General features: G+C 45.5%; 1 protein-coding gene across 2 annotated transcripts in view; it reads left to right on the top strand.

Moving 5' to 3' along the window:
• Window positions 1-3,296: 3,296 nt before the first annotated feature.
• Window positions 3,297-14,996, top strand: part of LOC132835286 (cytoplasmic 60S subunit biogenesis factor ZNF622-like) — a 29,133-nt gene continuing 17,433 nt past the window's right edge. The window contains exons 1-3 of one of the 2 annotated variants that reach the window (XM_060854703.1): window positions 3,297-3,379; window positions 11,898-12,509; window positions 13,403-13,642. In XM_060854703.1, the coding sequence (XP_060710686.1) occupies window positions 11,900-12,509; window positions 13,403-13,642 (850 nt within the window). In that variant the 5' untranslated portion in view covers window positions 3,297-3,379; window positions 11,898-11,899. Of the gene's footprint in view, window positions 3,397-11,897; window positions 12,510-13,402; window positions 13,643-14,996 lie in introns of both variants that reach the window. The other variant, XM_060854702.1, reaches the window with a different exon arrangement.

Raw genomic sequence — 14,996 nt, 5'->3', positions numbered from 1 at the left:
GATATTGAGGAATTCGTTTGTGTGTGGGGGAGTGGATCTGTTGTGATCTCCAGGATATGCACAATATTTCTGCAGGATTGTTGGCAACACCACCTGGGGCATTTTGTGGCGTTTCTTCATCTGTTATTTAAATATTCCGGAAGGACGGAACAGGATAAACAGGAACTCTACCTTCCTGACACCTGCCTTTTCTGATTAAAAATCTGTCTGTTGCAGCTTTGAATGTTCTGAATCATCCCAGCCTGACTGCAAGAAGCAGGCAGGTGATGAGATTCCTGATGAAGGGCTTTCCCCTGTAATGTTGATCTTCCTGCTCCTCAGATGCTACCTGACCTGCTGTGCTTTTCTAGCACCACACTCTTGACTCTGTTCTCTAGCCTGATTCCCGCCTCCGGCAACTGTCTGTCCGGCGTTTGCACATTCCCCTCGTGTCTGCATGGGTTTCTTCCGGTTTCCTCCCAGAGTCAAAATTGTGCAGGCCAGGTGAATTGGCCATGTTACATTGTCCCATAGTGTCGAGGAATGTGCAGACCAGGTGAATTGGCCATGCTACACTGTCCCATAGTGTCCAGGAATGTGTAAGCCAGGTGAATTGGCTATGCTACACTGTCCCATAGTGTCCAGGAATGTGCAGCCAGGTGAATTGGCCATGCTACATTGTCCCGTAGTGTCCAGGGACGTGCAGGCCAGGTGAATTGGCCATGCTACATTGTCCCGTAGTGTCCAGGAACGTGCAGGTCAGGTGAATTGGCTATGCTACATTGTCCCATAGTGTCCAGGGACGTGCAGGCCAGGTGAATTGGCCATGCTACGTTGTCCCATAGTGTCCAGGAATGTGCAGGCCAGGTGAATTGACCATGCTACATTGTCCCATAGTGTCCAGGAATGTGCAGGCCAGGTGAATTGACCATGCTACATTGTCCCATAGTGTCTAGGGACGTGCAGGCCAGGTGAATTGGCCATGCTACATTGTCCCATAGTGTCCAGGGACGTGCAGGCCAAGTGAATTGGCCATGCTACATTGTCCCATAGTGTCCAGGGATGTGCAGGTCAGGTGAATTGGCCATGCTACATTGTCCCACAGTGTCCAGGGACGTGCAGGCCAGGTGAATTGGCTATGCTACACTGTCCCATAGTGTCCAGGGACGTGCAGGCCAGGTGAATTGGCTATGCTACATTGTCCCATAGTGTCCAGGAATGTGCAGGCCAGGTGAATTGGCCATGCTACATTGTCCCATAGTGTCCAGGGACGTGCAGGCCAGGTGAATTGGCTATGCTACATTGTCCCATAGTGTCCAGGGACGTGCAGGCCAGGTGAATTGACCATGCTACATTGTCCCATAGTGTCCAGGGATGTGCAGGTCAGGTGAATTGGCCATGCTACATTGTCCCACAGTGTCCAGGGACGTGCAGGCCAGGTGAATTGGCTATGCTACATTGTCCCATAGTGTCCAGGGACGTGCAGGCCAGGTGAATTGGCCATGCTACATTGTCCCGTAGTGTCCAGGGACGTGCAGGCTAGGTGAATTGGCCATGCTACATTGTCCCGTAGTGTCCAGGAATGTGCAGGCCAGGTGAATTGGCCATGCTACATTGTCCCATAGTGTCCAGGAATGTGCAGGCCAGGTGAATTGGCCATGTTACACTGTCCCATAGTGTCCAGGAATGTGCAGGCCAGGTGAATTGGCCATGCTACATTGTCCCATAGTGTCCAGGAATGTGCAGGCCAGGTGAATTGGCCATGCTACATTGTCCCATAGTGTCCAGGGACGTGCAGGCCAGGTGAATTGGCCATGCTACATTGTCCCATAGTGTCCAGGGACGTGCAGGTCAGGTGAATTGGCCATGCTACATTGTCCCATAGTGTCCAGGGACGTGCAGGCCAGGTGAATTGGCCATGCTACATTGTCCCATAGTATCCAGGAATGTGCAGGCCAGGTGAATTGGCCATGCTACACTGTCCCATAGTGTCCAGGAATGTGCAGGCCAGGTGAATTGGCCATGCTACACTGTCCCATAGTGTCCAGGAATGTGCAGGCCAGGTGAATTGGCCATGCTACACTGTCCCATAGTGTCCAGGGGCGTGCAGGCCAGGTGAATTGGCCATGCTACACTGTCCCATAGTGTCCAGGAATGTGCAGGCCAGGTGAATTGGCCATGCTACATTGTCCCATAGTGTCCAGGGACGTGCAGGCCAGGTGAATTGGCCATGCTACATTGTCCCATAGTGTCCAGGGACGTGCAGGCCAGGTGAATTGGCCATGCTACACTGTCCCATAGTGTCCAGGAATGTGCAGGCCAGGTGAATTGGCCATGCTACACTGTCCCATAGTGTCCAGGAATGTGCAGGCCAGGTGAATTGGCCATGCTACATTGTCCCATAGTGTCCAGGGACGTGCAGGCCAGGTGAATTGGCCATGCTACACTGTCCCATAGTGTCCAGGGACGTGCAGGCCAGGTGAATTGGCCATGCTACATTGTCCCATAGTGTCCAGGGACGTGCAGGTCAGGTGAATTGGCCATGCTACATTGTCCCATAGTGTCCAGGGACGTGCAGGCCAGGTGAATTGGCCATGCTACATTGTCCCATAGTATCCAGGAATGTGCAGGCCAGGTGAATTGGCCATGCTACACTGTCCCATAGTGTCCAGGAATGTGCAGGCCAGGTGAATTGGCCATGCTACACTGTCCCATAGTGTCCAGGAATGTGCAGGCCAGGTGAATTGGCCATGCTACACTGTCCCATAGTGTCCAGGGGCGTGCAGGCCAGGTGAATTGGCCATGCTACACTGTCCCATAGTGTCCAGGAATGTGCAGGCCAGGTGAATTGGCCATGCTACATTGTCCCATAGTGTCCAGGGACGTGCAGGCCAGGTGAATTGGCCATGCTACACTGTCCCATAGTGTCCAGGGACGTGCAGGCCAGGTGAATTGGCCATGCTACATTGTCCCGTAGAGTTAGCTGCATTAGTCAGGGATAAATTATAGGGTAGGGGAATGGGCCTGGGTGGGTTACTCTTCAGAGGGTCGGTTTGGACTTGTTGGGCCGAAGGGCCTTTTTCCACGCTGTCGGGAATCTAACCTAATCTAACTTTTCCCCTTCGTTGCGAGTCATGTCGTTCGGGGCGGAAGTGGCCCGGGCGGCGGCAACCACAGGGGCGGAAGTGACGTTGCGGCCGAGAACACGGAAAGGCTCAGTGCCGACGCCTGCGTACTGGCTGCCGTGTGTGGAGTGAAGCGGGAGCGGAAGTGACGGCCCGGCCCTTTGATGCTGCCTGGGTAGGCGCTTCCGGGGGGAGGGGCTCGAGCGCAAGTTGACGGTTGGTGCGGGACCGTTGTCCCTTTGGTGACCTTCCACGCCGTGCGGTTTTTTTTAAAAGTAACTGCATCCAACGGGTAACTTCTTTCCTGTCAGCTTTAAATGTGTTTGGCCGTAAAGATCCTTATTTTTGTTTGTGTTTGTTAATGTTTCAGTCCCGGGGCTGGGCTGTAGGGGTGAGCTCCAAGGGAAGGCCGCGCTGGGGCCTTCATTTACCGACAGCCCAGGGGCACCTTCAACCCGAGGGGTCTGCCTTCTGAACCCGTGCACCCTCTGACCCGTGTCTGTCACACATGTTCAATGACATCCCGGGTCAGAGTAAACGTTGCTGGCTGTCCTCTTGGTGAAGTAGTTTTGAATTTGTTTCCCCCCCAGGGTAGGTCAATGCTTTCCCCCCCCCCCCCTCCCCCGGGGGGTGGAGGAGGGGAGGGGGGGGGGGCAGTTTGTACCTTCTCCCCTGGGTCTGTGTGGGGTTTCCTCCCACAGTCAGGAGAGTGCGATGAGCCGTGGTCAGTGTAGGGTTGGGGGGAGTGGGGGGTGGGGTAGGTTGATGAGCGACGATCAGTGTAGGATTGGGGGGAATGGGGTGTGTGGCAAGTGGATGAGCCACGGTCAGTGTAGAATGTGGGGTAGGTGGATTAGCTGTGATAACTCTCAGGTTGGGGGGGCGGTGAGTGGGGGTGGGGGAGTTGCATTTCACAGGGTTGGTTAGGACTTGATGGGCTGAATGACTTTATATCCCTTCTTCCACCCCCCCCGACTTTCTCTCTGTAGGGATTCCATGATTTTGATTCCTGGATTCTTCCAAGGATAAGCTTTTTGGGAATGCACGCAGTCAGTCAGAGAGTGAATCGTTGTTGAAATCATACCTATTTTCCTTTCAGCAATAAGTGCAATGCTTTTTATTTTCATGTGTTCATTCACAAGATGAGGATGTTGCTGGGTGGTGGTGAGCCCTGGTTTGATATTTTAAACAGGAGCCAATATATTTGAATTCCTTTGACTAGAGTGAGTTATTCAGATAGGTGAGTCGAATTATCCACTTCTAACTCAGAATTAGGGGAGTTTTCAGAGCGTTTTGGGTTGTCTTAGAAGTTTCAATTTATTTGGCAGTTCCATCGCAGTCTACTGCAAAAGGACATCTACAAGGTCCGAATGAACAAATGCAACAGCAGCCTTCCTTTTGGAAGGTCCTAGCCAATATGATTTGTCACAGATGTGGACTCATTTACCCCAGTCATCTCAAGGATTTATGGTCTTTGTTTCTCATTGAACATTAAAAATGTAGTACAGTTCTTTGTTGTAGCCTGCTGTTCTCCCAACCTAGCAGAGATATTTTTGTTACCCCGATCTGTCCTTAAAATAGCATAATCTTGTTGGTGAAACAATATTTACAACATTAGTGCCATCATCACTATTGTGGTGTAAGGGGCCTCCCTTACCATAGCTCCCATTTGGTGGTTGTTTGGACCTGCAGTGATATAGGGCTATGATGTGGAGGTGCTTAATCCAATCAGTCTATCACTGAATTTGCAATGTACTCATATCTTAATATTGTCCAATTGTTCCTAACCAGATTAAGAATAACAGAACTTTGGTGTGTTTAACTCAGATTATTAATTTTTGTTCACTAATATAATTTTTGCAGAACAAAAATAAGGAGGAAATCTAATATGTGCTGTGACTCTCATTCACATTTCCAAGCAGACATACAGTTGAGGGATAAATTAAAAAGAAAATAAAACAACTGGAAAATTTGATTTAAATGATGGATGTCATGGAAGTCAGGCATTCTTGGACAACGGGTTGTTCACATGCTCGTAGAACTGTTTATCTTGAATTTTTGACGTTATCAATTAATGCAAACTGTTTCAGCAGATGTGTGGCAATAACTTATTTCTTAGAGATCTGGGATTCCTTTTATCAATTTTTTGAATATTGAGAACTTGATACAAAACTAGATAAAGTAAAAATGCTAAGTCTCTGAAAGTTTCCCAAAATCCTCTGATTCCTGGTAAAATCCAAGTAGAACTTTTTTTCCTTTTTGTAATAAAAGTTCTGCCTGATTAGCTGGTTAGCACCAGTACACTCTTGATTCATGAATCCATAAGACATAGGAGCAGGAATTAGGCAATTCAGCCCATTGAGTCAGCTTTGCCATTCACTCATGGCTGATCAGTTTTTCAATCCCATTCTCCCACTTTCTCCCCATATCCCTTCATCCCCTTGATACTCAAGAACCTATCTACCTCAGCATTAAATATACTCAATGACCTGGTCTCCACAGCCTTCTGTGACAGTGAATTCCATCAATTCCCCACTCTTGGCTGAAGAAGTTTCTCCTTATCTCTGTTCTAAAAGGTCTTCCCTTTTCTCTAAAGCTGTCTCCTCTGGTCCTAGTCTCTCCTACCAATGGAAACATCTTCGCAACATCCACTGTCCAGACCATTCAGTATTCTGGAAGTTTCATCCTTATAAAATCCACCAAGTATAGACCCAGAGTCAAATGTTGTTAATTCCTGAATATTCTCAGAGTATTTTCTGAACATGGTCATATCCTTCCTGAGATATGGGGCCTAAACTGTGCACAATACTCCAAATGTGACCTGACCAGAGCCTAATAGAGCCTCCCTCGGAAGTACACCCCTGATTTTATATTCAAGTCCTCTCAAAATAAATGCCATAACTGCATTTGCCTTCCTGGCTACTGACTCAGCCTGCAAGTTTACTTTGAGAAAGTCCTGGATTAGAACTCCCAAATCTCTTTGCGCTTCAGACTTCTGAATTTTCTCCCCATTTAGAAAATATTCCATGCCTCTATTCTTCCAAGCAAATCCAGCTGCCAGCTCTGTGTCATTAGAACATTATTTAAGTTGCATTATTGTCCAGGCCTATTCTCAGCAACAAACATCTGCTTTAGTTCTCTACTTTCAAAGCAAGCTGCTGTTCAATGTTCAGCTTGAAACTCAGCTCACAGTGTCAAATCCAAATTTCTTTAAAAGAGGGCATCTACAGGTCATAAGACACAGGAGCAGCGAAGGCTGTTCAGCCCATCATGTCTCCTTTCCTATTCAGTGAAATTGTCACTGATTTGATAATCCTCAACTTGACTTTCCTGCCTTTCCCTATTACCAACGTTTTCTTTAAACTGCATGGCAGTGCAGCTGTGGAGGTTCCATGCATGCCCGTTCGAATGCCAATGCAGTATCTTTATATTTTGGATTCAAAATTGTTCATTATTTTTAAAACGCTTTATAATCATTTGTATGTTGGCAATTAAGAAACTTAATTTTTTTCATAGAACAATACTGTACTGAACAGGCCCTTCGGCCCTCGATGTTACGCCAACCTGTGAACTATTCTCAGCTCACCCCCCCCTACACTTTTCAAAAATCATCTATGTGCTTATCTAAGGATTGTTTAAATCTCCCTAATGTGGTTAAGCTGACTACATTAGCAGGTAGGACATTCCACGCCCTTACCACGCCTTTGACTCTGACATCTCTCTTAAATCTATCACCCCTCAATTCGTAGTTATGCCCTCTTGTACAAGCTGATGTCATCATCCAAGGGAAAAGACTTTCACTCTCTACCCTATCTAATCCTCTGATCATCTTGTATGCCTCTATCAAATCCCCTCTTAGCCACAACCTTCCATTGAGAACAGACCCAAGTCTCTCAGCCTTTCCTCATAAGACCTTCCCTCCAGACCAGGCAGCATCCTGTAAATCTCCTCTGCACCTTTTCCAGTGTTTCCACATTCTTCCTGTAATGGGGCAACCAGAACTGTACACAATATTCCAAGTGTGGCTGCACCTCCCTTCCATTCCTTGACGCCTCTATTTCCATTCTAGGGGTAGACTGGCCACCAATTTCCATTACAATCCAAACGAATCCCACAGTTACTTTGCTTATACATCCTCATACCCTGCTTCCATTCTCCATTCCATTTTTCCAGTTCTTCCGGCTCTGTTGTGATGATGCCAACTTTGACAAGGATGCCTTCAAAATTCCACCACCTTTTTCAACTGAGTATTCCCCAATACTATAGTTGAAAAAGCCCTCAGCCGGGTCTACCCCATCTTCCACACTTTGGTCCTCACCTCTTCCCTTCCGCAATAAGGTTCCCCTTGCCCTTACTTACCATCCCACCTGCATCACATCCAGAGGACCCTGAGCCACCATTTCCACAACCTCCAGCAGGATGCCACCACCAGCCACATATTCCCCTCCCCTCCCTTCTCAGGCTTTCATAGGGACCGTTTTCTCCAGGACACCCTAGTCCACGTCTCCTTAACTCCCAACACCCTCCACAGCCTCATGGCACCTTCCTCTGCAACCACATGTATAACACCTGTCTGTTTGCTTCCTCCCTCCTCAGTATCCAAAGGCCCAAACACACCTTGCGGATGAAGCAGTGCTTTACCCTGCATTTCACTTAATCTAGTTTACTGCACTTGGTGCTCTCATTATAGTCTCCTCTACATTGGAGAATTGAAGTGCAGACTGAGTGACTGCTTCATAGATTATCTACGTTCTTCCCAGGCCAACAACTCTGTCTCAGGCTTCCTGCAGTGCTCCAGCAAAGCTCAGTGCAAGCTGGAAGAACAGCAAGTCATTTTCCATTTGATAACTCTCCAGCTTTCTGGACTCAATATCAAGTTCAACAATTATGGGGCTTGAGCTGTCCAATGTCATTACCCCAATGCCCACACACCAGGCCTTGCTATCACTTGGTCTGATGTGGCATACAACCTATTGTTAGCCACTAATGGTTTCCATTAATAGCCATTCACCCTCCTAGCCTGATCATTATCCAGTCCTTTGTCTGTTCAACTGTTCTTCTCTCACTCTTTGGGCTCGATCTCCATCGATCGTTCCCCCTTCCCCACCCTATCTCCTGCATAAAAATCATTATTTTCCTTGCTTTCATCCATTCTGAGGAAGGGTCACTGGATGCAAAATGTTTGCTCTGGATTTCTGTCCATAGATGCTGCCAGATCTGCTGAACTTGCAGCAATTTCTGTTTTTGATTCTTTATAGTACAGATAGTTCTTCTTTAACATGGTTGCATTCTTATGCAACCCGTGTTACAGAAAAATCGCTTAATGTGGTGGCAGTCATGTTACAGCCAACACATGCTTTAAAAGTTCACACTTTGGAAACCGTGTCCCCAATTCGTTTATCATGTTATACTGACAAAAGACGCATTATAGCATAGTACCCTGCACTCAAATAGACAGAATTTTCTGATTTATTACATCTGTAGTTTGACTTAGCTATTGCTCTTAATTCTGGATCTTGAGGTTAGTTTCTGCAATAATCATCTAGCGACAATACCACCTCCCCCATTGCCTCCCCCATCGTGAACAGAGAACCCAAAGCCCAGGAGACACCCACCCCGCAGACAAAGAGCCCGATGTCCAGGCAGGTGTGCGAATAGAGATGTCGAATCCTCTGATGTATTCACAGAATTGAATTTAGACTTCCATCATTGGTTCAAATAATGTCGTGGTTCTCACTGCCCATTTATGGTCTGAAACTTTCAATCTCAACCATTACACTGATGTCGTGTATTTCTAACTTATCTGAACTAATTCTTTGGTCCAGAAAAACATCCAACTTCAATCAGCATATCTGCAAACTGATGCCAGGAGGTGTACAGCTATGGGTGTTGCCCCTAAGCAACTCAATCAATCCCTGATACAAACTGAAAGAATTGTGGATGCTGTAAAATCAGAAACAAGAATAGACATTGCTGGAAAAGCCAAGCATATCCGGCAGCATCTGTGGAGAGAAATCACAGCCATCATTTGGGTTCTAAGGAAGGGTCACTAGAAATATTAACTCTGATCTCTCTCCACAGATGCTACCAGACACGCCAAGCTCCTCCAACAATCTCTCTTTGTTTCAAATCAATTCCTGACCCTTCTAAAGACATGAGACTTTAGTCTACTAAAGTTCTTCAAATGTTTAGTCATAATTCTTTCCCAATGCAGACAAATTCTCAATAAGCCTTCTGGAACCCTCTCTTTCATACACGCAGACTATAATCCACTTATCACTAGGTCAAAATCCAACTCTTATAACAATATTAAAATATTTGCACTACACGCCCCCAACGTTACAATATGTTGCTAGACGTTTGGCTATCTCTACTGAAGACTGTAAAGAGTGTGTTAGGCACACTATTTACAGAGGAACCTCAATTATCTAAATATTATCTGAAGGAGATCTCAAGGTCCCGATAGAAACACTACATAAAAGAGGTGTTTCCAACACCTCTTTTGTTTATAATGCTTAAAAACTAACTCGGCTTACTGAAATGCTGCCGAGAACAGCGCACACTTCCTCCCCATACTTTCGTGGGAGTTCAATCCAGGCATGTACCCTGAACCCCACTTCCCCAGATAACCTATCCAACATTGTTCTGTACAGGGCAAAGGTAGAACTTGTCAAAGATTGCAGTGAAAGGTTGTGTGCGCGCTGTATTTGGAGACCCCCCCCCCCCCCTCCCCCATTGGCCAGGGGTGGGGAGGAGGTGGTTGGGGGGGGGGGGTGGTGAAGGATGGAGGGGGGTGGTGAAGGGTGGAGGCAACATTGGACAGGGTTAGGGGGTGGATGGGGGTTGAGGCACTTGCGCGATGTGCTGCTGCCTAGTCTCCTGAACAGGGAGAGGACTTAGCAAGTGCTCGCTGCGTCAATCCCATTGAACTGATGGGGGGTGCGATGCTGCAGGTTCCTGACACACGTGTGTCTCTGCTCAGAAACAACCCCTGAGACAGGGAGAGGGAGCAAGGCAGGCAGAGAAAGGAAAGGTCAAAGCTCCAAGCTCCAGAGGAGAGGCATTAAATCAATTAACCAAATACTCAATTATCTGAACGAAATAGTCCCCACCCACCTCGTTCGGATAATCGAGGTTCCTCTAACATATAAGCAGTGCCTTGAGCATTAGGCACTCTTTACGAAAGAGATTTCTGGCATCTTCAACTCTGTATTTGCTCACTGTTCTCTGTATGCGGCTCTGCATTCATGACGAGGATACTGTCCTGGACATGAGACTTCCTATGTCCACACCAGCCTGATTTCGACTCTCTATTCACACATCAGCCCTGGCACCAGGCCCCTCATCCACAAAGTGGAAGTCTCCTGGGCCCCAGGCCCTCCACCCACAATGGGGAGACAATGGCCTAGTGGCACCATCGCTTGACGATCTCTCCCCTGCAGACTTTTCTTTTCAACTGATTCTTCAAAAAATTGATCTGAAAATGTGGATGATTTTGCAAATGGCTGACACGAAAAAAATTTGAAACCAAACAATGGATTTTTTAAGTGTTTTTTTTAAAAAGAACTTGCTGAGAGGCTCACTTGAGCCCTAAATGAGTTAAGAAAAATAAAAGTCAAAAAAGTAGTCTACAAGTAGGATAGGGAAGAGGCAAAGATGTTGAAATTCCTGTTTCCCTCTTTCCATCCCCTGGCCCCCCCATACTTGCCCAAATGCTGTGTCGCAATCGTGTCCACAATAATACCCCGAAAAGTTATGTATGTATGTTGTATATCAGTGTCACAGCCAGCTTGCATTAACATAAGATGTTCAAGGTATTTCCCTGATGCTCTATATTAGAAAATTTGGCTGAAGAGAATTAGTTTTAAGGAGTATCTTAAAAGTGTTTAATAAGTTTTTTGAAAGTGGAGTCACATGTAGATAAGGTAGTGAAGAAGACATATAGCATGCTTTCCTTTATTGGTCAGAGCGTTGAGTACAGGAGTTGGGAGGTCATGCTGCGGTTGCGCAGGACATTAGTTAGGTCACTTTTGGAATATAGTGTGCAATTCTGATCTCTTCTTTTCTTCCCCCCCCCCCCCCCGCCCCAATCGGAATAATGCTGTGAAATTTTGAAAGGGTTCAGGAAAGATTTATAAGAAGTTGCCAGGATTTGATCTATGGGGAGAGTCTGAATAGGCTGGAGCTGTTTTCCATGGAGCATCGGAGGCTGAGGGGTGACCTTATAAAGGTCTGTAAAATCATGAGGGGTATGGACAGGATAAATGGGCAACGTCTTATCCCAGTTTGTGGCAATGCAGTGCTAGGGTGCATAGGTTTAGGGCGAGATGGAAAATATTTAAAAGGGAGCTAAGGGGGGATTTCACCAGGCAGAGAGTGGTGCCTGTATGGAATGAGCTGCCAGAGTAGGTGGTTGAGGCTGGTACAATTACTACGTTTAAAATGCATCTGGGTGAATATATGAATAAGAAGGGTTTAGAGGAGTATGTGCCAAGTACTGGGAAATGGTACTAGATGAGGTTGGGATATCTGGTCAGCATGGACGAGTTGGACCAAAGGATCTTTTCATGCTGTATGACTCTAAGAAGACAGAGCCAGTGAGAGAATTCAAGAGTGTGAGACCTAGCCAGTTGTAAATATAGCCAGCAATGTTGAGGTGAAGCAGATCTTGCTAACAGCAAAGATATTGCGCTTGGACTCTGGATTTGATTTTTAATGAACAATGACATCAATGTTTGTTCTTTGTGGACCTGATTTATTTTTCTGTGTTCTATGTTTGATTTTTGTTTTAAGCAATGTCTTCCTACACCTGCATCACGTGTCATGTGGCTTTTGGTGATGCTGAGATTCAGAGGTCACATTACAAAACAGATTGGCACAGATATAACCTGAAGCGTAAAGTCGCAGAAATGCCTCCGGTGACAGCTGAAAACTTCCAAGAACGTGTATTGGCCCTGAGATCAGCTGTAGAAGAGAAGAAAAAGGGGACTGCTACAGACTGCACATCTTGTGGTAAAAGATTCGCCACATTCAATGCCTATGAAAATCATTTAAAATCCAAGAAACACCAGGATACAGAAAAGAAGTTCACGAGCATTGCAAGTAAACAGCTGGAAAGGCTGAATGTGAAAAATTTGGAGATAGGGATAAGCGAGGATGGAATGGACAAAGATACTGTGAATATAGCCATTCAGCAGGCGGTAAAAGCTCAGCTGGCTCCCTCCACGAGGAAAAGGACTGTTGTCCCAGGAACTGAAGACACTGAGTCACAAGTCACAGTTAGCAGCCACCAAAACAAGAAGCCTGACAAACCACCTCGGTTACTCTGGTTCGAACAGCAAGCTGCAAAATTGGACCAACTCGAGTCATGTGAGGAGGAAGTGACGATGGAGGATGAAGATGATGGTAAATAATAGCAGATCAACATCTTGTTTCTGGTTCAGTTTTAACAAGTGTCTAGAGAATATGTCCACTGCACTAAAGTTTCCTCCTTTCACTTTTTAAGACAGATTCTAACTCCAAAGCACAAGGTAACTCATTTGGGCAAATCGCCAGTGCTTATTTCAATAGAGTGGAGAGTGCGTCCTAACAAGCAGCATGTGATGTCTGTACGCTCATTCTACTTCAGGCCCTAATTAGTTTGTGCATTTTGGTAAAGTTGTAGTAATGCCTTACTGACAAAAGGTAATATTTGTGAACATCTGATACTTCTGCAGCCTAAATTATTTAAAATTTCTTTTATAAGAGTTGCAACTTGTATTTCCTCTAACAAAGGTGTTCTCAGTAATAAATCAATTCACTTCTGGGTATGTTAATTTTGATTTAATTGATTTATTGTCAGGTGTGCTGAAGTTCATTGTCACGAGAAAAGCTTTGTTTGAGTAGATCATAGTAAGCAAGGATGTACAGATCAGAAAGGTTTAGACCGAGGCTTGTCGGTTGCATTGCACAGGGTGAGCACTAGGCAAGAGCGACATTAGCAAGGCTAGCATTATTTGAAGTTAGGGACTCCATTCATCAGTCTAATGACGTCCAGGAAGAAGCTGTTCCTGAACCTGCTGGTGCGTGTGTTCAGGCTTCTGACTGATGGAAGAGGTTGCAGGAGGTTTGCATTGTACACTTGGGCATAACAAGGACTGTGTAAAATTGATCTGCGTTTGTTTGACAGAGAAAAGGTTGCCAGATCTGAATATATTCACACTTACACATTTGTACTGAGATTTATATCAAATAGAATACTGTTTTATATATAGAGTATAAAAATGCTTTTGGTTTCAATTTTGCACTTTTTCTGCTAGGTGAATGGGAGGATGTGGATTCTGTCTCTGATGAGGAGGAACATTTTAAAAACGAGAGCCAAGCTGATAAGCTGACTGAAGACTCTCCACCTGGCAGTATTCAAATAACGGACTGCTTATTTTGTTCACATCACTCTCGATCTCTATTTAAAAATATTGATCATATGACTAAGATGCACGGTTTTTTTATTCCTGACATTGAATATTTAGTGGATCTAAAGGGTTTGATGAAGTACCTGGGTAAGTAAGAATGAAATATACATTTTAACAATCTCTTAATGGCAAATTAATCTACCTAATTTTTAATAAGGCATGAAGAGGAAAATTAAATAGGATCACTTTGGGAAATTGTCTGATCCAAGTGTGACCATTAAAACGGGTTGTTAACTGAAAGGGTAGTTGTCATGCTGCATTGAATCTTATACAAAGATCCAGACCTAGTGGAACAGGGATCTTTTGATCATCTTTTACCCCTAACAGTGTAACTAACATTCCTTTCCCAACTGTGTTGTTATGGAGAACTGCCAAGCAGCGCGAACATAAGAGAACACTCAACAAACTCATGGACACAGTGTTGACATTTTTTTACAAGTGCAGTATTAATATTTGACATAGAATTGAGTGTCAAGAGTGTGGTGCTGGAAAAGCACAGCAGGTCAGGAATGTTCTCCTGCTCCTCGGATGCTGCCTGACCTGCTGTACTTTTTCCAGCACTATACACTCGACTCTGATCTCCAGCATCTGCAGTCTTTGCTGTCTTCTGTATGAAATTGCGAATTTGGTGAAATTAATCTGGTTGAGTCTGATTGCGAGGGATCTTGAGTGAGCAGTGGGACTGTTCATTAATCTAATGGTTTCACTTTCATGTCACTGAGATGAGCGAAGACTCAGAAATTTAAGTCGACCATCAGTTGCTCATGATAGGTCATATTTCTCTGACTATCATTTGACTGAGTTTTGAGAAGATTTGGTGCTCAGGTTGAGGTCTGGATGTAGGTTCGCTCGCTGAGCTAGAAGGTTCATTTTCAGATGTTTGGTCACTCTACTAGGTAACATCTTCAGTGACCCTCCGAATGAAGCGCTGGTGGTGTAGCCCGCTTTCTATTTGTGTTTGGGTTTCCTTGGTTTGGTAATGTCATTTCCTATGATGGTGGTCATTTCCTGTTCTTTTTCTCAGGGGGTGGTAAATAGGGTCCAAGTCAATGTGTTTGTTGATAGAGTTCCAGTTGGAATGCCATGCTTCTAGGAATTCGAGTGTGTGTCTCTGTTTGCCTTGTCCAAGTAGAAGTGGTGTCTTTCCACATCCGTATGTAAGGATACTAGTGAGAGAGGGTCATGTCTTTTTGTGCCCACTTGATGTTCATGTATCCTGATGGTTGGTTTTCTGTCAGTTTGTCCATTATAGTGTTTGTTGCAATTCTTGCAAGGTATTTTGTAAATGACACTAACTTTGCTTGTTTGTGTAGGATCTTTCAAGTTCATTAGCTGCTGTTTTAGTGTGTTGGTGGGTTTGTGGGCTACCATGATGCCCAAGTGGTCTGAGTAGTCTGGCAGTCATTTCTGAGATGTCTTTGATGTAGGGGAGAGTGGCTAG

Source organism: Hemiscyllium ocellatum, chromosome 44 (assembly GCF_020745735.1).
Source record: "Hemiscyllium ocellatum isolate sHemOce1 chromosome 44, sHemOce1.pat.X.cur, whole genome shotgun sequence".
Lineage (NCBI taxonomy): Eukaryota > Metazoa > Chordata > Chondrichthyes > Orectolobiformes > Hemiscylliidae > Hemiscyllium > Hemiscyllium ocellatum.
This window is presented reverse-complemented; position numbering and strand designations above follow the sequence as displayed.